Source organism: Pararge aegeria, chromosome 26 (assembly GCF_905163445.1).
Source record: "Pararge aegeria chromosome 26, ilParAegt1.1, whole genome shotgun sequence".
In the NCBI taxonomy this organism is placed as follows: Eukaryota; Metazoa; Arthropoda; class Insecta; order Lepidoptera; family Nymphalidae; genus Pararge; species Pararge aegeria.
Window position 1 is genome coordinate 4,700,662 of NC_053205.1, and position 26,264 is coordinate 4,726,925.

General features: G+C 34.2%; 1 protein-coding gene across 2 annotated transcripts; it reads left to right on the top strand.

Annotated features, from left to right (window-relative positions):
* Positions 1 to 26,264, top strand: LOC120635385 (phenoloxidase-activating factor 2-like). Of its 2 annotated transcripts, XM_039906391.1 has the most exons (12): positions 3 to 206; positions 2,654 to 2,793; positions 4,661 to 4,780; positions 6,079 to 6,159; positions 9,903 to 10,014; positions 11,958 to 12,103; positions 13,767 to 13,923; positions 15,934 to 16,048; positions 16,898 to 17,003; positions 20,421 to 20,602; positions 22,580 to 22,753; positions 26,076 to 26,264. In XM_039906391.1, exons 1-12 carry the CDS (start codon positions 199 to 201, stop codon positions 26,241 to 26,243), a joined length of 1,509 nt encoding a protein of 502 aa, XP_039762325.1. In that variant the 5' UTR covers positions 3 to 198; the 3' UTR covers positions 26,244 to 26,264. The 2 variants fall into 2 exon arrangements, with proteins under 2 accessions (XP_039762326.1, XP_039762325.1); XM_039906392.1 differs by lacking the exon at positions 4,661 to 4,780 and having other exon boundaries at positions 1 to 206.

Sequence of the window (26,264 nt, forward strand, 5' to 3'; positions counted from 1 at the left end):
GTTACGTATGGTCGTGGGCAAAAATTCTCATAGTCGTTGACTCTGAAGGCTAGTTCAAAGTTTTCCTCATGCGATTTATAAAAGTTTATAGTATGCTCTCAGTGCCATAACAACGCCCGGCGAGGCGGGCGCGTATTTATTATACTCACCGATTTATTTACTTATATTTTAACAGAGTTTATTGTGTCAAATGTCAAAATGTTTAGGTGAGTGCTACATTTGTTTACTTTTAATATATTTTTATATAAAAACAACTTCCGTGCGATAGACATGCGATTGTTTCCCAACACTTAACTTCAGTTTAAAACGTTTTTGTATTATAAAAAACTTGATGTAAGTTGGATTATATACCTAATAGTTTATTATATAAATATAAGTACAGCTACACTGCACTATGTAAACGTTTATAGATCGCTGTTTTGACATCTTATATACAGTGGCGTGCACAGGGTTTTTGAGCAGGGTATGCATAAAGCAGGTACATGGCATAAAATGGAAAAAATCCCCTCCAATACGAGTTATATACAATAATTTGGGTATGCAGTGCTTTTCTGCATGTATGAAGTGCACGCCACTGCTTATATACCGCAGAATACTTTTAATAACTAATGACACTGATATTCCACTGTCTGGCTAGGCATTCCCCATAAGCACATACCACAAGCTTCGTTCCCCAACCATGGTCCCCCTGTTGACAGTTCACAGCTGACAGTTGACAGCTGGCATTTGACACTCCTCTACACAAACTCTCTCTACTACCTATACACATGTACTGTTTATGTTATTGCCACAATGGTTTTGAGAATAACAATTAGAATTTTGAGATTGGAGCAGTGGGCAGCGACCCTGCTCTCTGAGTCCAAGGCTATGGGTTCGATTCCCACAGCTTGCGCGAATATAGTAAACTACCGGTCCCTTGCGACTTCTCCCCCTTTCAAAGGGGACATAAATGATTTTATAGATACTTCAACCGATTACGCAGCACACGGAGCGAAAGATCTCATAAAAAACCCCCTATTTTAAAACATTCTTCATTCCTGCTACGCTTTTATTGGTCTTGCGTGATGATATATAGCCAATAGCCTATATATAATAGGAAAAAAAACCAAGTGTATAAAATTCACTTTACCTAATGTTAAACACGTGAAAACCAATGTACTACTTAATAATGAGGAACTGAAACTGGAGGATACGACAGTTTTTCTAGGAATAACGTTAGATTCTAAACTTCAATGGGCCCTCATGTAAATAATTTATCGAACAGGCTTAGTTCTGCTGCCTAGGCGGTAAAGAAGATACGCCATATGACCGACGTAGAAACTGCTAGACTGGTATATTTTAGTTATTTTCACAGCATTATGTCATATAAATTTACTTTGGGGTAATGCTGCTGATATTAGCACTATTTTCGTGCTGCAGAAGAGGGCTGTTCGTTCTATCTACAAAATGGGTCCGAGAGAGTCATTGAGAGATAAATTTAAAGAGTTTTAAAATAATGACAGTGTATAGTCAGTACATATTTGAAAATTGAATGCACGTTCATAAAAACATTTCTAAATTTAAGAAAAAATGTGACTGCAATAATTTAAACATTAGAAGTAAGAATAAACTTACAGTTCAATATACTAGGTTACATAAAATTCATGATTCGTTTAAAGGAAATTGCATACAATTCTACAATAAACTACCAATTGGAGATGTCTCTTAAAAAGTTCAAAGTTTGTATTAAACGTAAGCTTATAGAAAAGTCCTATTATAGTATAAAGGACTACGTAATCGAACAAAAGCTTGGGTGTAAATTATTGCTCTAACCAGGTTGCTCTTCTAATAATTTAAAATGACATTGTGAGATGGTGATAACAAAAAAAAACACCCGGCTAAGTTTGTTGTGGGCTTCTTCTTAGACCAGGACGCGTTTGGAACCCTCTTAGCTTTAGTTTTAAGTTTACGAATGTGGTTATCGCCATCATCTCACTACCGTGTAATTCTTATGTACGCATCAAAAGTGCCACCTATGGGCCTACTTGAATAAAGATATTTTTGACTTTGACTTTGACTTTGCCTTCCTCGATAAATGGGCTATCCAACACTGAAATAATTTTTCAAATCGAACCAATAGTTCCTGAGATCATCGCGTTGTAGTAAACAAACAAACTCTTCAGCTTCTACAATGTGTAAATAAAAACCGAAATGATACTTAACAGGGGTTTTTTTACATTATGTACTTTATTTGAGGCTTATCTGTGTAACGGAAAACCTAATAGATTTTGAGTGAACAACTGCCGTAGTATTTACTGAAAGAAATCAGATAAAGCCCTAACATCACATGCAAAATTAAAATCATGTGACACCTGTCACTTTATTAGGTACGCGTCGCGTAGCGTAGGTACTATGCGCGTGTCGGTCTTCTATCTTCAATAGGGCTGTCATAAGTAAACACTTAGAATATTTTGAATTAGTTTTTATGGAAAATTAATATACTTCTTTTGATTTAATATTTTTACAGGGTGATTCCATATGGAATACATAATTCTGTTACACGTTGTATATTAGTACATAAGATAAGGCTTAATGTTTAATATACAATGTCAAGGAATTCCGTAAACACGCTTGATGATGAAGATCGTCTAAAAAATACACAAATTGTTCACAGATACACAATATTAACAGTTCTCCTTGTAACAAATCACATAACGGCCCAACTTTACGAAGAGACAGTGGGTCGGGATCAACACGGAATCCGGAGAAATAATCAAAATAAAATTAACTTGGACCCAACGAACCGTTCAAAAGGTAAGATATTGTTTTCTTATTGACAAAATAAATATACGAATTAAAAATTTAAAAACCTCCGGCATTTAATGTAGTGTACATTAACTAGTCGTGCGTTTAATTTGATACACATATTGAGTGAGCTGTGAAAAAAACTTAATCCGCCATTTGGTGACGGCGGCCATCTTGAACCGATTTTCATCAAACGAAGTTAAGAACACTCTTGTCTAATTCACCTTTTCACAAAAATGAATGAATCAGTAGTATTAAGTTAAATGTAAGATTTATTGAAGTGAAATTTCTTTAGAATCTTTGTGATTTCAAACTCTATGAAACGTAAAAATAATTACATAGAGACACAAACACATACATGTACAGGACAGAGTGAGATAGATTAAAGAATTTGTTAAAACACATTTATTACAGTGAGGTTATTATACTATTGATGAATTTCTTAATGACAATTGCTTGGAAGCATCCGGCTCCGCTTTCATCTCTCACAAGATATAAAAATGAATTTTAAAATGTAAAATGTAAATTGTTGATATTGGAAAAGAGCAACTGCTGAGTTTCTTGCCGGCTTCTTCTCGGTAGAATCTTCCAAACCGGTGGTAGAGTCACACACAGACAGACTTGACGTTTCAAAAGTACTTATATTAGGCCTACTTGAAATAAATGAATTTTGAATTTTTTATTTTGATAGGAAACATTATACATTTTTTACCTATTCTAGTTACCATAGAAACTAAAAAATTACATTAATCTTGTAGTTCTTATACTCTACATCCACCTCAATATCTCGTAGGCTACTTTTCAGAAGTTACACTTCTGACGTGTGTGAATTGAAAATCTGAAATTGCACAGGATTTTTTCTTTTTTCTTTGCAAGCTTAAAAATGATGTAACATGTAAAACAATTAATGTAAAATGTTACATTGCATATGTTACATATTATTAGTTTAGTTTCATGATAATTGAAACAAAATGTGTAATAGAATTCTATTCTATCTTATTCTCACGCCGACTTAACCCGATACATTTATGTGTTATTTAATGAATTATTAAAATAATGTTTACGCTTGTTAATACTCCTGACCAAGAATTAAGAATCTACAGAAACCGTGCACACAACTAATATTGAAGCATCAAAAACCACTCAACTTTAGTAGTGTTTTTCGAACAGGCGGCTAGTCACTTCAATGCATTTAGCAGTTGACAGCAATTATTTTATGTTCTAAAGGTTTAATAAAATTGGGAACATGAGAAACAGTTTTTAAGCTGGCAACATTCTGTGGGTGTGAAGTCAGATGTGCGCTAGGCGTGTCTACAGTTTTTTGGACACAATGGAATGGAATAATGGTTGAATTAGGGTTCTGTATGATCTTAATTCTATGACTCCTGATACATTATAATATTATCTCTCTTCTACATAACATGTATTTCTGATACAATTTTTTTTTGTTTGTATACCTACCCTCGTTTTTATGTTTATTTCTTGGTATGGAAGTGCGGTGGCTTCTGACACCGGGTTAGTAATACTACCCTTAAAAGAAGGCTCCAGCCTTTATAGTAATTTTATTTTTTTTTATTTTTTTTATTTAAACTCTTTATTTGTATACCACAACATTTAAAATATAACAAAAACAGAAACATCGAAAGAAGTAGTAATATAAAAGGCGGCCTTATCGCTTAATAGCGATCTCTGCCAGGCAACCTTAGAATTAGGAAAAAAAAAAAAGAAATTACCCAAATATTTACCCAAATAAACTTCTTTTTTTTTTTAATTTATCTCAATCTCTGGTCGGCTACTTTTCAGAAGTAAAACTTCTGTCGTGTGTGAATGCATGCAGAGGATTTGCTTTATTTTTATGTGTAAATTAATTTTACAGCTAAACGCGAAAGCTTGGATGACGTAGTCAAATGGGTCAATGAAGTTGTAAAAGCGGATTCGATTGGAGAATCCTCCGCAAAGCCAAACAAGAAACTCAATTTGGATCCATCAAATATCAGTGAGCTATATCGTTATCATTATAACAACCTAACGATTAATTTTGACTTAGTAGAAGTAAAGCTTCTTGTCTCGGAACTCGTCCGGGCAAGTTAATAAGATAAAAAAATATATTACGACAATATATTTTTTATCCTATATAAAGTATATATAATGCGTGTATATATATTATTACGATAATATATATACACGCATCGCCATTTAGCCCCAAAGTAAGCGTAGCTTCTGTTATGAGTACTAAGATAACTGATGAATATTTTTATGAATAATATACATTAATACTTATAATAAAAAGATAACATAATTAGTTTATAATTAATTTAATAATTAAATGATAATAATTATGGCGGGCCGCAGGTGTTCTCGGGGACAGCACTTTCGGCCATCTTGCAATCCCAATGTTGGGGCTATACTATTAGAAATTCGTGAAGTATTCATTCAAAAAACTACATTATTTCAAGACATAAAGCCTAAGTATATGAATATATTGTCTCACCAAAGTCAAATTTTCTATATACAAGAACCTAGAGTATTAAATCTTTAGGATGTTATGTTATTATCTCAGACTGCATCATCATCGTTAATTTTATTTAGTTTTTAAATAGTTTATTTTAGGTTATAGTTATGTATTAATATTTTATTTAATAAATATAAAAAGATAAACATTAAAGTTTAAAGTTTATAACATTAAAGTTTATAAAAAATCACAGAAAGCTCTCGGCCTGTATATTTTTAAAACAAAACAAACAACTTTTTGTTTTAGGACTTTTTGTTTAACTCGATAGTTTGTGAAATATTAATTATTCAATATTTTACATAGATACTATGTATGTATATATTTATATTAATTTGCACCACCTACCTCTCGTCTTGAGCAGTGTTTTACGCCATCGGTTGCCTGGAAGAGATCGCTATGTAGCGATAAGGCCGCCTAATTGTATACTTCGTGTAAACAAGGTTTTTGTTTTTTATCATTTTTCCTGTATTTTCATGCGGTGTTCAATAAAAGTGTATTCATTGATTCACACTCTACCCGTTGCTACTCTGTAACGTACTATCGGCAAAAGCGCGCGAACCACGACTCGCACGCTCGCGGTGGTCCGTTTCGCACAGTGTAATGTCCTCTTAGAGTCTTAACATGACTTTTTTTGTATTGAATTAAATTATAACTGAATTTTGAAAAGTCGTAGAACAAAAGTTGTTTGTTTTAGCAATAGAAACTACAAGGCCGAGAGCTTTCTGACATTTATTATTTTACCCTGTATAACTAGGTATATAATTGTATCTATTTTATTACAGATATACAAGACACATCGTACAGTAAACCTGCCGAAGCTTCTAATAAGTTTAATGATGAAGTCAGTTTGACTCCTTCCATGAGTAAGTGTATTGTTATACAAAATTCAAAAAAACATTTATTTCAAGTAGGCCTAGTTTATAAGCACTTTTGAAACGTCAAGTCAGTCTGTTTGTAGTGACTCTACCACCGGTTCGAAACGCGGATTCCACTGAGGAGAGACGGCATGAAACTCAGCATATTGTTCTTTTCCAACATCATTTTATAGTTTAACAATATTTAGAATTTTTCGTTAAGGAATTTATCAATCGTGTAGTAACCACGTTTCGTTAAATATGTTTGAATATATTGTTTAAACAAAGGTAAAGCTAGTTCCAATATTACCTTCGGTATCATGTTATAAAAGCATATACCCATCCCCCCCAAAGGATATCTTTACTTTTCTCAGACGATATCCTAATATAAGTAATTTATGTCCGTTTCTAGTAAGTCGATTTTACTTGGGTGTTACCTGTTACCTTATACCTAGTTTATATTATAGATAGGTAGGAGTTTGGTAATTGGCGGTGATTCACCCCCGTGCCTTGGAATGCATGTTAAACTGTCGTTCATGCCTGCCTTATGTCCTTTTTGTCTGAATTTTTGGATATAATGCACAGCATGCAATAATGGCAGAAGGAATAATGAAAATTGAGCTTAATTTGCTGTAATCCGCGAAAAGCAGGAGGGTACATTGCCGAAGATCTAATTTGTGTGCAGTATAAGAATTGAAGAAATTATAAATTGCACCATACAGATTCTCCTGCTTTTCGCGGATTATAGCAAATTAAGCTTAATTTTCATAAATTATCATGGATTTCTTTTTGAATGAATTAGGGTTCTGTATGTTCTTAACTCTTTGTTGTATATAGATTATTTGGGTTTTTTTTCTAAGGTCAAGTCTTGTTATTATTACGATTATAATCCAGTTGCCTTTCGACTCATAACTTATTACCTATTATGTGTACAGACATTTCTTATCAGTCACATTCTTACGTACCTAAGGCTAAGGTCAATTTGTGCGACCTTTCGGCAATTCCAGAACTCAGATAGAATGAAACAAATAAAACCCAAAGTATATTACACATAGTATATTTATAGTCGAAATATAACTATAATCATATATGATTTATATTAGAACTAGCTGACCCGCGCAACTTCGTCTGCACCAAATCGGTTATAACAGTGGTTTCATATGCCTTGCGACTTGTTGTTATGTGTGAAGAGTTATGTCGTTTATCTCCTACAATATTCATCAGATCTTCATTAAAATTAGACAAAACATGCTTGATTGTATACACTTTCAGATAAATAAAGAATAATTAAAATCGGATTAAATTTAACGGAGCCAAATTGAGAGAATTTAGAAGCAAAATTGATAAATATTTTCATCCCATTTCCCGGAGGAAACTTATTGTTTATGGGTTAAAAGTATTCTTTATTTAAATCCGTTCAGCAGTTTTCACGTGATACTCGGACAGACAGACAGACCGACAGACAAAAATTAAATAAAAAACAGTTTTGGACTCGATTGTAAAGCACCCCCCGATCACAATTTTCAAATGTACATATATTAAATGTACAGAAATCTTTAAGGTACCTACAGTTTTATTATAAGTATAGATATAGATGATACAAGTATATAATTCATATCTTAATATATATAAATCTCCTGTCACGATGTTTGTCCGCGATGGACTCCTAAACTACTTAACCGATTTTAAATTAAATTGGTACACCGTGAGCAGTCTGGTCCAACTTAAGAGATAGGATAGCTTAGATCTTTAATTATAGTCGCAATTTTATTTTATTTCAAATTAAATGTCTATAATTAATTGGCAGTCACATGTTATATATATATACTACTATACTCATTTAAAGCTTAGCGATACTGAATACTTTAAAAACAAAAACAAATGCAGACGAAGTCGCGGGCAACAGCTAGTAAAATATATATCATAGTACGAATATGTACTTGTCCTTGTAAATTTTTATCTTTTAACAAAGAAATTTTATAAATCCTTAGCATTAAAGCTAAAACAATTTAAATATTAATACTTTTAATTTTTTTCTTAGTGCCGATAAGAGGTCGTACTTCTTAATTCAATCTTCGAAAAAAAAATTGTATGTGTACATTAAATACATAAAATCATCTTATACAAAATAAAATTATATTAAAAGTAAAAATAAATTGTAAGTAAAAAATCCTTGAGATGTCTTTCAATAAGTTCAAAGTATATAAAATAATACAAATAAGTTATTATGTCACTCTCCTAGTTCCTTTGGATTTGTAAAAACCTTAATATGTTTATTTCTTATTTATTGCAACACCTTCCTCTTTTCTATGTTTTTTCCTTTTGCGTCTTTGGTTGTTGGAAGACATCGCTATGTAGCGATAAGGCCACGAAATTGTAATCTCTTGCTCTATGTGTATTTTGTGCCTCGCTGCGGTGGTTTCGAGGACGTTTTAGATTTTATTTAGTTTTTAAATAGTTTATTTTAGGTTATAGTTATGTATTAATAAAAATTATATTTTAGAGATAATCAAATAAATTCTTAGAGGATACAAAAATAATATTATATTTTATAATAAGTTATATAAAATGTAAGCTTATAGAAAAATCCTATTTTAATATTGAGGTCTAGCTGTCCCGCGCAACTTCGTCAAATTCGGCAAATTCGACGATATCTTAAAAAAACCTAGAAACGAATTGCAGCGCTGCCTACCCGGTCCAGTTTAATTTCCAAGCTATGTTATTCGCGGCCGGGCGGCCCACTGCATTTTTCTTGCTTTTTGCGTTTCTATACCCGTCGCAACTTCTTAGCGATAGGTTCAATTTGAATTTAAAAAAGAATTTGCAGGTATATAATCAAAATTAATAATTATAAAACTATTTATTTGGATAAGCATTAATAGTATACTCAATAGGCATAGTGCCTGTGATAAGGTGAATGAATTTTTGAATTTAAATTTGATACGTTGCCTCGATATACAACTCTTAAACCACGCAAACGATTATAATGCGGTTTTCATCATCGTTTAAGCATTAGTATAGATTAAAAATTACTTTATATGGGAACATTGATGTTGATTTTGGTTGATATAATTTTTTTAACGAATTATTTGCACTGATATTTTTATTTTTAATGCGAAGCGGCGTTAGCTCAGTGGGTAGGAGCTCGACTTTACTTTCGACTTTCTCAAAGATTGGTGGACACCAATCCGCACTGGGCCAGCGTGGTGGACAGCGGCCTTAACCCCTTCTCATTGTGGGAGGAGACCCGTCCCTTTAAGTAACTTACGTTGCAGTGTAATCAGAGGGTGCAAATTTTTATTTAAAAATAATTTATTACAAAATTTAAACAAAAAACCCGATCGATGTTAGATCAAATAGTGATCGTTCTGCATTTCTACGCTCGGAGGTAACCGCGATTGACCTCAGTGAATCCATTACAGTGAATTATCATTGTGCAGCAGACTAGCAAATGTTCATTGAAGTGTCAGTGGTTTTCCATCGGAAAATCATAATGACACCATAATGACACTATTGTGTTAGCAGACTACCAAATATGCCAAAATTGACAATTATGAAGTCACTGATCGATCACTGACACACAATTGTAATAGCAGACTTGGGGCCCAGGTCACCTCTAATACGTTTGTGGGCCAGCGCGATTTATTGTGGCTAGGTTGGTATGAGTGTACCAAGAAGTCCGTCAACTATTACTACAAAGAAAATATGGACGAAATTATTATGTTTTTGAAAAAAAAAAACGTCTTTTCCAGAAAATAACTGCACGACAGAGGAAGGCGTTTCCGGTGTTTGTGTTTTGTACTATCTGTGTGACGCGAACACGCGTTCCGTTATTACAGACGGCTCGTCCATTCTGGATGAACGGTAAGTAGTTCTCGACCAAAGAAATCCTTGTAACAAGAAACAATTCATGCCTTTTAGCACTTTAAGTATAGAAAACACTTGTCGCCGAACGAAGACTCCCTGCGGCCGTACCGTTACGCGTACGCGCAATTGCTGCGAGTCATACACTTCTGTTTTCACAACGGAGTACAAGTTGTTTTAGAGCGTAAGAGGTAATGCAATTAAAAAAAAAACGTGTGTGTACTTATGTACACGCGTTAGAATTTATACTTCTTTGGCGTAATGAGATAACAATTTATTGTACATTTTTAGAGAAAACTTCTCTAACAATAGAACAAAAGTATTTAATACATTGGAAGTGAATTATTTAGTTATCTCACTGAGCATTAAAATTTGAGATTTTTGTACAATTGAATCAATTAAATCACCGGAATGGGCCCGCAAATTTTTGACAAATAAAGGTGTACACTGTCAAACTTCAGGGTGCCGATTTTTTGTGACGGTGTCACAAATAACGTATAGCGCATCGTGAAAAGTGAGCTGGCGGTCACTGTATTCCCCTCTCACTCACTCTCGCAACTATGTTCATACTGTTAAAGTCGTGTAACCATGTGGCGGTCTCCACAGTACCTACCAACATTCAATTTTTTCTTACATGTCTTATCATGTAAACAATATTTTCATTACTTTTTAGCATTAGTTTAATATGTAACTTTTAGTGTAAAGTATGTTTTGAAAATCCAGAATTTACAATCTTTAGAATTTTCTGTCTCGCGTCATCTCTGCTTCCAAGCGTCCTTGTAGTTTAGAAATTCATCAATCGTTTTATATTAAATGTGTTTTGTATAAAACGATTGATGAATTTCGCTAATCGATAAATACGCGACATTGTACCAGAACGTTAAATCGCTTCGCGGTACAACTTTGTCGGTAGGTTTGCAAACAGTCCAAACCGACCAGGGAAAATTCAGGAATTGTAAATTCCAAAAATTCTCCTGCCAGCGATCGAACACTAGCATGGGCAGGAGAAAATTATATCCCCGGGGAAAGCATAAAAATTATCGTCTCCCACAGCTTTATCAACTCTCAGAGCACTGGTGCAAAGGTGGAAATAATATCCAAATAATATATATTCAATATTAAACTTCTCCTATTCCCTTTTCTCGTGCTATACCAGGATGACATGTTAATTAAATCCCTTGATCCGCCGCCTTGCGAAATAATTTGCATTGCAATTACGCTAGTCTGGTGTATTGTGGTCTTTTAGCGTTTCCTACTAGAAATCCCCAAATTCGCTCCCTTGGATGCATTTTATTTCATCCTGTTATTTTGATTAATCGCATCCTGTCGCATTCGGCTCAGTGTACAGCGACGCTGCTTTCACAATTCAAGGCTCTGTGGGTCCGATTCCAACAACTGGAAATAAACATGAATGTTTTTCAGTGTATATCTAAGTATATATATAAAAGGCAAAGGTGACTGACTGACTGACTGATGTATCAACGCACAGCTCTAACCACATGACGGATCGGGCTGAAATTTTGCTCACAGATAGATATTACAATGCAGGTATCCGCTATTTAAGGATTTTTGAAAATTCTAAACCCTAAGAAGGTTAAATGGGGGATGAAAGTTTGTATTAGATACTTCATTTATCAATTTATTTTTCAAGTTCATTCCATGAAACTTTGCTTTTAGGTTTTCAATTAAAAACAAAGAAATATACGTGTTTCACATATTTTAAAAAATCGAACTGCATCAAATAGATTTTTTTAAATTAATTTACGTTCATATCTTTCTATTGGAAGCAATTTAAATTTTTTAAACCATTGCAGTTAATATTTACCAAACTTAACGAGAGCGAAGCCGCGGTCAAAAGCTAGTATTATTTATAATGATTTATAATGAAATCGAATTCGGAGGAAATGTGTGTTGTAACTAACTGTGAATATTTCTATGAACAGTTTTGGTTCACCGAAGTCTTGCAATTCTTATTTGGAGGTGTGCTGCGAGCTAAAAGACCGCATCGCTGTTAAAGTGATAAGTACACAAAATGAACAGTTCCATTCGTCGTCAAGCCCTCCTGGATTTAGTGCTGTCTCCGACGAGGGTGAGTATCCTAAGTACAGGTTGTCCAGAGTGGTTCTGTAATGTATATATGTATACTAACTTCTGCCCGCGACTTCGTCTGCGTGGACTTCAGAATTGGGTCTAAGGTACCGGCCCACTACAGGGCACCGGTCTCTTCCCACAATGAGATGGGCTTAAGGCCGTAGTCCACCACACTGGCCTAGTATGGATTGGTGGACTTCACACACCTTTGAGAAAATTATGGAGAATTCTCAGGTATGAATGAATGAATATACTTTTATTGCACACCACACAAAGTATATAAGAGAAGAAAGATTATATTTTTCGATTTTATTTAGTTTTAAATAGTTTATTTTAGGTTATATTTATAAAACAATTATTTTAAAGAATAAAAAAATTAAATCATCTTAGAAAAGAAAAGTATAAAAAAACGACGTATACAATTATATATATTATTATTTATTAGGTATGTAGGTTTACTCGCGATGTTTTCTATTACCGTTGAAGCAAGTGATATTTTTATTGCGCAAAACGCACATAGCTTGCAAACAGCATGTTAACATACAATCTGATTATGGCTGGAAAAGCCGATGGCAGATGGATATAATGAAATAAAAAATAAAAAAAAATAAAAAAAGCTTAGAAAAGTTGGATGTGCGTTCTGGGATTCGAACTCGCACCCCCGAAAGTGAAGTCGACGTCCTGCCCACTGGGCTATCACCGCGTCTTAATACTAATATTGAAGCATCAAAAACCAATACACTTTGGAGAATGGTTTTTCGAACAAACGGTTACCCACTTCATACCATTTAGCATGGATAATATGAGAAAATGGGAAAATTTTGCGAGCTAGCAACATTCCGCGGGTGTATAGTGTGACAAAGAAGACGTGCGTGGGGCGCTTTCATTATTTAATACAATATAATGATGGCTGAATGAGGATTATGTATGTTCATAATTCAATCGTTTTCGCTTGAACTTCAAAATCAATGACGAACACAAAATAATCTTTTGTCCCACATTAAAGTATTCATTTGTTTTTTTTCTCAAGAATCAGCTACTTCGGAATTTAAATACAACCTTAAATAAGTTACCTCCTTGGTGGTCATGTTCCGCAGTGAATTTAATTAAATATGACTTCACTATACAACGTGTAAATGAAAACAGAAATAATATTTCACAGGCTTTTGAGGTACATTATGTACTGTCTCCGAGACTTATCGATGAAACCGAAAACCTAATAGTTTTTTAGTAAACCACTGTCATAGGTTTTACTTAAAGAAATCAGATACAGCCTTGTCATCACATGCAAATGAAAATTATGTGACTCAGTCACTTTATTAGCTACGCGACGCGTAGCGTAGGTACTATGCGGGTGTCAGTCTTTTATCATCAATAGGGTTGTCATAAGGAATCACTTAAAATGTCTTGATATTATTTGTGTGGAAAAATAGATATGCTTCTTTGAATCTAATATTTTTACAGGGTGATACCTTATGAAATAGACTTATGTATCCTTCAATATTATTTCCTAATTTTGTTACACGTTGTATAATTTATTTGGTTGCTGAACCACGACAGATATGTATTTTCATATACCTACCTAACGTTAAGTAAGTACACCAATTTCAATTTTCTTAAAGAAGGTTGACAGAATAAACAATCTTGTTATATTCTTTCAGTCCAACATTCCGCCCCACCAAAAAAATTTGCGCGGAATGAGGAGTGTGGCTGGAACCGGCCGGACCTTTTCGTGTTCCGGACCGCCAGTCAGCAAGTCGCGGACGGGGTGATTTTCTCGAACTACGGGGAATTCCCGTGGATGGTGGCGCTATTGAAGTGAGTACGACACAAATTATTTTTATTACATTAACCCCCAAAAATATGTTGATGTTTCAGGTTTCATGTAGCGTATGTACTCTATTTCTTCTAATTTGCCTTATTATGCAATCAATATTTTAATTTGGTACTATTTAGTGTAAATTATTTTGTGTATATATTGTATAAGTATATACAGTAGTATCCGTTTATTATGACTCCGCCTATATTGACCAACCGGTTATTGTGACGTAATTACACTACGAAGTTTGGTTTTCATAAAAAATTCTTTACAAAAAAGTCGGATATAATGACTTTCCTTACAGTGTACAGCATGTCGCTTATTATGACCTATTTTTAATAGATTATGTCCGGTTATAACGACCGACATAATTCTTTGCACCTTCGGTAATGTTCGTTGATTCCCGACAACGTTCCGTCCCGATCACTATTTCGACGATAATTTGACCATAGCTATGTCTTCCATACACAATAGTATTAGAATCTGTTTTTACAATAAAATGAAAAAAACAAAAGCAGGCAAAAATTACAGATTACTTACGGTAAAAAATACACTTGTATCTATTTGTTATAATGTGCTGAATACGTGCAATTTTGATTTTGATTTAAAAATGTATGTATACATATGTTATATGGTACATAATTACTATGTTTCTGTATTAAAATACTTAAGTACGTACATATGCACATATATACATACAAAAGGTTTTTGAATTGAAACTTCTTTATTCGGGTTGGAAAAAAATTTAGTGTAACATTTTTCAGTTACGCGTCACATTTTTTCGTTACGCGCGGTCTTTTTCTTGTCCCAGCCACGGTTGATTCGAATTTATTCGAACTTCAAATGCATTGCATTTGAATTTTATATATTATTAAAAAAAAGTCCTCAAACATTAACAACAAGATCCGGCACTAAAATTGCTGAAGTTTTTATGGAATGTAAAAAATATTTGACGGCCGACTGGCGCAGTGGGCAGCGACCCTGCTTTCTGAGTCCAAGGCCGTGGGTTCGATTCCCACAACGGGAAAATGTTTGTGTGATAAACATAAGTGTTTTTCAGTGTCTGGGTGTTTATATGTATATTATAAATATTTTATTTATATTACCTAGTCATAAAAATATTCTACAGTCATCTTAGTACGCATAACACAAGCTTACTTTAAGGCTAGACGGCGATGTGTGTATTGTCGTAGTATATTTATTTATTTATATTTATATTTCATATTTCAGTTACCATAAGCCATAATAATAATATTACAATTAAATTAAAGCTGTAATAATCTTAGTAGTAATAAAGTAAAATGACATAATTGTATTATTACAAATAATACAATTATGTCATTTTACTTTTCATGCCCATGATAATAAAAGCCTTTTGTTAAACTTTATCTAATTTAACATTATTTAACCAGTTTCTGTAAAGTTGCAGTAGATCATTTTTCGAAAAATAAGGTCTTTAAGAACTTTCACTTTTACTTTGTACACTAGTACACGCACACATTTTTCATTTCACAAAACGCTTTGTATGACGTCTCTTATTATGACGTGTTTGTCAATTCCTTTCGATGTCAATATACACGGACTCTTCTGTATTTGTGTTAGGACTTTTTTGGTATTTTTTTAATTTAATCTTATTTTTGAACGAGACGATCGGTTGTCATTCTCCGATTGGTTAACGCCGGTAGACGCATAACGGCGGGAACCAATCAAATTGCTTGGATCCTACCTGGACGGCTATGAGTTTTGGCGGGAGATTGGGTTTGATCTGGTTGGCGGGGTGGCTCGTTCTCTGGAGAGTTATGAAGTGAATTGCGGGGTTTTAAAACAATAAGTTCATATTGTAATAGTTTATAAAGTAAATTAATAAAGTGATATTTGTATGATATGATTATTTGCATCTTTTCGTGGCCTCATCGCTATCCTACTACAGTTCTAATATTTGTAAAAAATATTCGTCAACGCTTACTTTGGGGGTGTATTGTCGTAATATATTTATTCATTTATTTTAGGAAATCGAATACTAATGTTTGGGTCCAGAACGACTACATCGGAGGCGGATCCATCATCCACCCGTCGGTGGTGATAACGGTCAACCACAAGCTGCTGCAAGTCACACCCGAGGAGGTAAACTTTTATTTAAACGAATGAAAGATTGAGCGAGCGAATTGATGAGTGAATGTATGTTATCAAACTCAAATTAAAAAATCACGGGCACTTATGAAAGTTTATACATTTAACATGTTAAACTAATGTTAGTGTTGGTGATAGCTGCATTCGTTAACTTAAAACTAAAGCTAGGAGGGTTCCAAACGCGCCCTGGTCTAAGAAGACCCCAGGTTTTTTTTTTGTTATCACCATCCCACAGTCGAGTTTATGCTGAGCTATGAAGTTCCAGCAATTCATACACAAGCTTTTTTAATCATACATGTAATCCTTAATATTATAATAGCATTTTTCTGTAAGCTTACGTTTTATATACACTTTGAACTTATTGAGAGACATCTCAAGGATTTCATCTGGTGATTTGTCATGATAAGTGAATGAGCCCGTGAATGCTTTGCGGAATTAGTGATAGAAATACTACGTCTACATTAGACCTATACCAGTGAATGAATATATAAATTGTACAAAAAATAAACGAAACTATAAATTTATGGTTTGGGGTTTTTTTTTTTTCATTGGCCGACGTTGACGTCTTTGACGGCCGAATGGCTTAGTGGGCAGCTATCCTGCTTCCTGGGTCAAAGGCCGCGGGTTCGATTCCAACAACTGGAAAATGTTTGTGTGATGAACTGGAATGTTTTTCAGTGTCTGTGTGTTTATATGTATTTATCTATATTATTCTAAAAGAAAATATTCATCAGTCATTTTAGCACCCATAACGCAAGCTACGCTTACTTTAGGGCTAGATGGCGTTGTGTGTATTATCGTTATATTTTTATTTTATTTATTTATTTATTTATCTCATTGTAGCTGAAGTGCCGCGCCGGGGAGTGGGACACTCAAACGGTCAACGAGCAGTTCCAAGTCCAGGAGAGGGATGCCGATCGCTTCGTCTCCCACGAGGAGTTCTTTATAAGTGAGAACACCAACACTCAGAACTCAGAACTACAGCACTCGTGAACTCGTCATATAATCTAACCACTCAGTTGCCAGTCCAAAAAAAAACATGACTGCTCAGAAAGTAACTTTTTTGAAGTTATACTGCTTTTGGCGCGTTAGGGTAAAATTATGAGAGTAAATTGCAATCACAATAAATCGACACCCTGAAGTTAGCTATAAGGTGTCAAGCCTTATAGCTAACTTCAGGGTGTCAAGTGTACACTTTGAATTGCCGTGGTCCTATTAAGAAACTATTAATATTCAAAATGTAATTATGTTTTTTTGTGATAGTAAATAGTAAGCAATAAATAAATATACTACGACAATACACGCATCGCCATCTAGCCCCAATGAAAGCGTAGCTTGTGTTATGGGTACTAAGATGACTGATGAATATTTTTTATGAATAAAATACACAAATACTTAGAATATACATATAAACACCCAGCCACTGAAAAAACATTTTCCAGTGGTGGGAATCGAACCCACGGCCTTGGACTCAGAAAGCAGGGTCGCTGCAAACTGCGCCAATCGGCCAATGTGATATTTAAATAACTTTATTTGACTAGATAATGCGTTATAATAAAACTTTATACTTATGTATTAAATAACCATTTTCTGTTGTTAGTGACGTTTTTTCTACAAACGTAGAATAAGGCGAAAGATAAAATTTTTGAAAAGATTTTTATCTTGTTACGACAAAGAAGTATAACTTCTAAAGCGTGTACATAAGTACACACAATTTTTTTTTTGCGGAGCAAAGAAACATGAACTAAACGTAAGTACGTGGAAAGGCATGGAAAAAGGCACTAATACCATAGATAAGAACCGCGGGGATATTGGGGAGTGACAGATAAGGGGGCGTCCATAAATGACGTCACGTGTTTATTTTTATTTTTCTGTTCTTCCTCCCCCTTGGTGAGATGTCGTGAGATTCTATTCAACCCCCTCCCCCATCCCCCAATCTCACGTGAGATTTTTCAAAATGTAGGATTCTTACGTTAACACGTTGGATTGTTATTGCAAAAAGACCAATGGACCAAAATAGTATATTTTTTTTGTTTCAATCAGGAAAAAAAAATGCGTGATATTTGCCGAGAGCCCCCCTCTCTCCGACGTAAGACTAGATGAGATTTGACTCGACCCCCTCCCCCCCTTAAACATCTCACGTATTTTATGATCGATAGATTTTTGCTCGGTCGTTTTGTTACTTCATCATCAAATCAACCGATAGACGTCCACTGCTGGATATAGGTCTTTTGTAGAGAGTTCCAAAATCCACGGTTCTGTGCCGCTTGAATCCAGCGGCTACCTGCGACGCGCCTAATGTCGTCCGTCCATCTCGTCGGGGTTCGACCAACGCTGCGTTTACCAGTACGGGGCTGCCATTCCAGTACCTTGGGACCCCAACGTCCATCCCTCCTCCGAACTATGTGCCCCGCCTATTGCCACTTCAGCTTCACGACTCGTTGAGCTATGTCGGTAACTCTGGTTCTTCTACGGATTCACATTTCTGATTTTATCACGTAGAGATACTCCAAGCATAGCTCTTTCCATCGCCCGCTGAGTGACTCTGAGCCTTCTTATGAGGCCCATAGTTAGCGACCATGTTTCGGAGCCATAGGTTATCACTGGCAACACGCACTGTTCGAAGACTGGTCTTCAGGCACTGAGGGATTTTGGACGAAAAGATGTCACGAAGCTTCCCGAACGCTGCCCATCCGAGTTGGATTCGGCGGTTCACCTCCTTCTCGAAGTTGGACCTACCTAACTGGTTCGTGTGTCCTAGGTGCTCTCAACGATTATTGGTTGAAGCGGAACATGAGTATTAGACATAACCTTCGTCTTGCTCATGTTCATTCTGTTTCATGTTGAGAAACTCTGCTGAGGTACATCGTCGGCAAACCGAAGTTGAGTCTTGTTACTTAGCTAATTTGTATCAGTAGTATTTGTATGTTTGTGGCCCGGGTTGCTAGCAATGTAGATATATATATTTAATACTCTTTTGGACAGCTGCGATGCTCTCGTTCTTCGTCAGCGTTTATTACGATATTTTGCAATAGCCGTTTGCACCCTTCGTTATCTTGACATAAAAAAAAACCTGTGCAATTTATTCACACACGGCGGAAGTGTAACTTCTGAAAAGTAGCCTACGAGAGACTGAGGTGGATGTAGAGTATCAGAACTATTAGGATAAATGTAATGTTTATTATTTAGTTTCCATGTTAACTGGAATAGGTAAAAAAAAATTATAATGTTTTCTATCTCACTCTGTCCTATACTCTTATATGTTTGTTTTTTTTCTCTAGATATTATTCGGTTTCCTTGGTGACTTAAATAGGAAAAAAAAACAAATAAAATAGTATGCATATTTCTGTCTCATTCTTTGCCGGCTTCATCCTACACATTTTTGTATACGTGTCTCTTACCTGTCGTTTTTTCCGTTGCATCCGGTTTGAAATCACAACGATTCCAAAGAAGTTTCACTTCAAAAGTACTCTATATAAAACGGCGTACTTCCAACGAACTGTTTGCCAAAAATCATGTTAATTTGCTGCTTTTTTGGGACGTGAAGCAATGACAAACACACACTTTTTCATATTAGTAAGGATTCCAAGGATTTACGAAGAATTTGATTCGAACGAGATTTTGATTCAGGATATCGTTATATTGAGGTTTTTTTCATATGTTCATTATCTTTTTTTATATGTTTATAATTAACAGTTTCGTAAGAAACAATTTTTGAAAAAAAAAAAGAACAGCCCTGCTTATGCGGACATAAATTAGTGATATCTGCATATCGTCTGCGAAAGGTGCAGAACTCTTTTGTGGAACTCCAATACGTTACATTTTGTGCACACACAAAACGTTTAACATCTCCTGATGCTGCGTGACGAAACGTGCGTGCGACATTGCCGAAGATCTGTTTGGTGTGGAGTTTAAGGATGGAACAAATTATAAATTACACCGTACAGATTCTCCTGCTTTTCGCGGTGTTTAGCAAATGAAGCTTTATTTTCATAATAATAAATCTTTGTCTACACGATTGATTACAAATGCTTGGTAGCAGGCCAGACAGGAAAAATTCTAAGCTGTAAAATAATGTTGAAAAAGAGCATTCTTCTGAGTTTATTGCCGGCCCTTCTCGGTAGAATCTGCCTTCCGAACCGTTGGTAGATTCACTGCAAACAGACTGACTTTACGTTTCAAAGGTGGCTATAAACTAAAGCTTGAAATAAATAAATTTTTAATTTCTGCCAAATTGTATGCATTCTGTTAAATTATTATTTACACATATAGTTTATGTGTTGTACAATAAAAGTGTATTCATTCATTCATTCATTCATTCAATTTCAAATTTAGAATTGTATTATTTGGTAAATATATTCAACAGCTTCGGCATACAACGACATCGCGCTCATATTCCTTAAGGCGCCGTTCGACTTCGCCGCGGCCCCTCACATAGGTACCGCATGCCTGCTCAATATGATGCCGGACACCAGCGCAGGCCCGTGTTTCAGTATGGGCTGGGGCAAAGTCGCCAAGACTGAGGCAACCATCAATATTCTGAAGAAGGTAAGAAAACACAAATAATCATCACCACCGTCACTTTAAATTCAAATTCATTTATTTGCTTAAAACATGACAATAATATTTTTTTATTTGCCAAATTGTGGGTAGGCAAGAACACATTTCATTAAACAGACCCTTCACAATCGACTCTCACAGAGTGTGCAAATGTTTATAAAAATAAAAAATAAAATATAAATTACATTACAATTTAAAGAATAACAATACAATAATCAGAAATAAGTTATAATGTTATTTTAAATTAATTAGGCAAATAATACAATTACAAATGTTGTTATGTTAGTTAGAAAAGTTAACTAAGTAGGTATATTGCTGTCACTTAAGTATTCTTTTACACCTTAATAGTTTTTTTTTTTTTGTTGAGAGTATCAAAAATTTATTGAATGAATTTTACTAGTGGTGGATTTTTGTGACAGAGAAAATATTTCAATTGCAAATATATTAAAAATAATAAAAATTGAAATTAAAAGAATGTCTTTTCATTCTTTCTTTCTTTCTAAGCATTTCATAGTTGCATGTCATAATCAAAAGTAAGAAAAAAAAGTCTGAATTATAATGTTTTGGTGGCAAAGAATTCATTCACTGAATAATAACACTTATCCACCAACCAGTCGTGTAATTTAGCTTTGGACTTCAAGAACGGTAACTCTTTTAAAGTTGTTGGCTATCTATATATATAAAAGAAAGTTGTGTTAGTTACACCATTTATAACACAAGAACGGCTGGACCAATTTTTATGACATTTGATTTTTTGGATTTCTCTTAGACCGGAATAGGATAATAAGTATTAAAAAATAACATTCAAAAATAAAAAAAAATATCCGTGGTACGAAGTTCGCCGGGACAACTAGTTTATTATAAATCAATATCATACAATTATAAAAACTTTTTGAATAGAGCGCTGTTCTGAATGGCGGATAATATATTTTATTTTGATATCGACTATTAAATGATACTACATTTCCACATAACAGATCCCAGATTCAATCAGTATTGCATGCAAAGCATTATGTTCAGAAACAGTGAAAGCGCTCCTTGCACGTCTTTATTGGAAGTTGGAATATGATGCGTTTTTTTCTGTTATTTCCCAATATGTTCTGATAATTTAGGCAAAATTAAACACGTATTATAACCTCTAGACAAAAATAATTTGTACAAAAATAATTATTTAAATCGGTTATAATTTGTCGGAGTTATAGAGTGTAAAATCGTCAAACACTCATCCCCTATCCCAAAGGAACCGAGCTTAATGTCGGAATAAAAAGTATCCTATATTACTTCTAACACTGCCAAGAATATGTGTACAAAGTTTCATGAGGATCAGTTAAGTAGTTTTTGCGTGAAAGCGTAACAAACAAACTTATATTCACATTTATAATATTAGTAGGATAGGACGTATATTTATTGGAATTACACATGTATTTGTATCTTTACATTCTGGTATTTATGTATATCTATCAACACTCTTAGCACTATCCTGTTTTCTTGCTGTAAGTCCTATCTACAAAGGTTGCCTGTAAGAGATTGCTTGCAGCAATAAGGCCGCCTCCTTACTGTTTCTTTTATCTATATGTTATACGTGCAATAAAGTGTTTCTTCTTCTTCTTAGTTTTTTATATTTAACTAGCTGTTGCCCGCGACTTCGTCTGCGTTTGATTTTGTTTTTAAAGTATTCAGTATCGCTAAGCCTTAAATGAGTATAGTAGTATATATAAATATATATAACATGTGACTGTCAATTAATTATAGACAAATAAATTGCAATAAAATAAAATTGCGACTATAATTAAAGATATAAGCTATCCTATCTCTTAAGTTGGACCAGACTGCTCACGGTGTGCCAATTTAATTTAAAATCGGTTAAGTATTTTAGGAGTCCATCGCGGACAAACATCGTGACAGGAGATTTATATATATTAAGTTTAATATATTATAATTTCATTTCGTTCCCATGACTACCAGATCAAGTTGGGTCTGGTGGAACACGAGGCATGTCGCAACATGCTGCAAACCAACACCAGGTTCCGGCACATACCTCATTTCGAACTGCACAAATCCCTGACATGCGCTGGCGGTGAGGAGTTCATTGACACATGCCAAAAAGACGGTGGATCGCCCCTCGTGTGTCCAATAGGGGTAAGTCCTTTTTTATCTATAGTAAACCGCCTATTTCGCCCCTTGAAATGCAGCGAAGATGATATACCGGAGAACGCATAGCATCGTCCGCAGTGCTAGAAATACCATCTACTGCGATCACAAATTTATTTATTTATTTATTTGTTATTAGGTACACAAAACAGGTAATAACTGAAAGTAGATCTAAATATAAGTAATAACAAGTTTTGCTCTAAGCTACAAACTTAAGTATGTGTACACAACTTGGAATTAAATTAAACAAAAAGTATAGATAAAATTAAAGTTGAAACAAAAAAGAAACACTTAAAAAATAACATATTAATATTTTTATAACTTTTTATTAGTTTTTTTACCTACACTTCGAGGAATTATCAATTTTTATAAATTTTAAAAAGCATATAAAAATTTTCGGAACCGAAATGATTTGAACCTGCGACTCTCGCGGCCTGAGCGCGAGGCAATCGCGGCCTGAGCGCTTTCACCAATTAAGCTACGGCTCTCCTACCGTCGATGCCAAAATTAGTATATGCCTTTCACATCAGTCTTATCGCGACTGTATGCATTTTTTTATATGCTTTTTAAATTTATAAAAAAAATATATATAATTTCCCTAAAGATTACGTGGAAAAGTGCTCAATAAGTTGTGTTTAAAAAGTATTTATCCTTTTGTTAAAAATGTCAATATTACGATTACTTGATACTAAATCATTATAAAGGCGGCACATGCAAACGATGGGATTGTAAAACGAAGTAAATACCTTATAAATTAATAATTTAATTTAATTATATTTTATTTGGTAACAAAGTCAAATTCAAAATTTCTGTATTCATGTAGGCCTATCACAGGCACTTATGAAGCGTTCATACATATTTGTTTATATAATTGTAAGGGGATGGTGATAACTTCGTTCGCCAACTTAAATCTAAAGCTACGAGGGTTCCAAACGCGCCCTGGTCTAAGAAGAGCCCACAACAAACTTAGCGGGGTAAATTTTTTTTTTCGTTATCACCATCTTCCAGTAAATTTATATTAAGCTATGAAGCTAGAGCAATTCACACCCAAGCTTTTTATCGTTTAAAAAATCCTTAATATTATAATAGGATTTTTCTGTAAGCTTACGTTTTATATACACTTTGAACTTATCGAGAGACATCTCATAGATTTAATTTGGTAATTTGTTATAAAATAATATACAATTGCCCTTGAATGAATTTGCAATTTTGTGTAGCCTAGTAAACTGCACAACGAGTTTATTTTTGCTTCTAATATTTATATTGTTACAGTGCATTTTCTTTTTATGTTTTGATATATTTTTATGGAAATAAATTAAATTTTCATATATGTACTGACTATGCACCGTCATTATTTTAACTTCTTAATTATCTAACCCACCTACACTATTAAATAACAGAATAAATAAAAACTAAACTAAATTAAAAAAAAAAGTGTGTGCGTGAAACCTTTACGCGCGATTGAAGTGAAACTTACATTATTATTTTTTGATGCAAGAGTAAAATGTGCCTGGGATTCTGCCATTTCATTTAATATTCACTATTTCATTTAATATTCCATTTAAAATTCATTTATATCACTTTCCCACTTTATAAATACTTTCATTTGTTAAATGGAATAATTGAGAGTAAAACGTAGAGTTTTTTTTTTAAACTGTTGAATTTTTATGCACTTTGCGATTGAAATATTGGAAATATATAATCCTAATTGATTATGATATTTGCCACTAGCTAGAGTATAAGTCTAGAAGCGTGGAGTGTATGACATATACTTACGACCAATCCAAATATGTTTTACTTCAAAAATCTTACATGAAATGAAGCGACACTTTTCTTAGTTATACTATTCTTTTTTTATGTACTTTTTATTCATTTATTCATTCTTTCATTCATTCATGAAATATTAATATTCAATATACAAAAAATTACAAATTAGAATTTCTGCCTGCAGGCATCCCTACGTGGAGTTTAAAATGAAGCTTGTAAAAAGTCTATTTATTAATGCTTTCAGGATAAAGTAAGTGAAGGAAACGGTTTAGGAAATCATCGTGCCTGAGAGTTCTCCATAATAGAGTCTACATAGTGTTAAAAGTAGTGACAAATTTTATTGCAATGCCCCTGCGCGGCGGGGCGTTATGTAATGTCTTGTAAATGAAGCAATTAATAAACAGAAAACACGACTAATATTGAAGCATTAAAAACCACTCCGCTTTAGTAGTGTTTCTCGTACAGGCGGTTTGTAAATTAATTCCATTTAGCAGTTGGCATTAACTATTGTACGTAAAATGAGCTAAATAATCCGAAAATGAACTAAGCTGGTCTAAACGTTTACCATAAAATGGGGCAAATAGAAAAACTTTTTGAGCAAGCCTTCGTAGTTACCCATTCATTCATTTATTCATTCACTTTGCTTCTAGCGCCGAGGGAACTATGAACTAGAGTCGGCACGGTGTGGTTGGGATGGTTGTGTTCGGGTTGAATTTTCTGTTTGGATATTCTCGTTTATTCGTAGCTGTTATCCATTCATTCATCTTTTCATTCACTTTGCTTTCAGCACCTAGGCAACCACAGTCGGTACGGTGTGGTTGAAATGGTTGTGTTCTGGTTGAATTTTCTGTTTTTATGTTATCGTTGACTCGTAGCTGTTATCCATTAATTCATTTCTTTCACAGCCGAATGGCGCATCGGGTAGCGGCCCTGCTTTCTATGTCCAAGGCCGTGGGTTAGATTCACACAATTGGGGAATGTTTGTGTGATGAACATGAATGTTTTTTCAGGTTCTGGGTGTTTATTAGTATATTATAAGTATTTATGTTTATTATTTTCATAAAAATATTCGTCAGTTATCTCGTCGTAGTATATTTATTCAATAATTTATTTTATTTATTTATTCCTTCACTGTGCTTCTAGCACCAAGGCAACCAGAGTCGGTACGGTATGGTTGGAATGGTTGCTTTCTGGTTGAATTAATTCCGTATATGTGTTCGTGCATTCTTAGGTATCCATTCATTCATTTATTCATTCAATTTCAATTAAATATAATAATCTTAATTAAAAATTTAATTTTAATTTAATATTACCAATCAATCTGTTGTAATAGCTTATTCACATTTATATTGTTATTTTTAATAATCTTTAGTTAAATAATTATATACGTTTTTAAATTGTGACCGGAGAAAACAACGATAATGCTGTATACACCTATAATTGATTATTGTAATTCTAACACATTTTTTTTATGAATGTAGTTACAATTAATTAATTGCTGGTGTGTCTTGTCTTATAAATAAATAAATAAATTTGCTTTCAGAACCGAGACGGCCAGATTCGGTACGGTGTGGTCGGGATGGTCGCTTACGGGCTGGAGTGCGGAAAGCCGAACGTGCCGGGCGTGTATGCGAACATACCGTACCTGTACGAGTGGGTGGGAAAGAAGATGAAGGAGGCGGGCTACGAGAACTGTTCATATTGTTACTGAATAAAGACCAATGAAAATACA

What these genes read in the sequence shown, in the direction of transcription:
- LOC120635385 (XM_039906391.1), top strand. An exon ending in TTTGGATCCATCAAATATCA is followed by an intron (nt 4,781 to 6,078) that starts GTGAGCTATATC and finishes ATTTTATTACAG; the next exon opens with ATATACAAGACACATCGTAC. An exon ending in TAGTGCTGTCTCCGACGAGG is followed by an intron (nt 12,104 to 13,766) that starts GTGAGTATCCTA and finishes ATATTCTTTCAG; the next exon opens with TCCAACATTCCGCCCCACCA.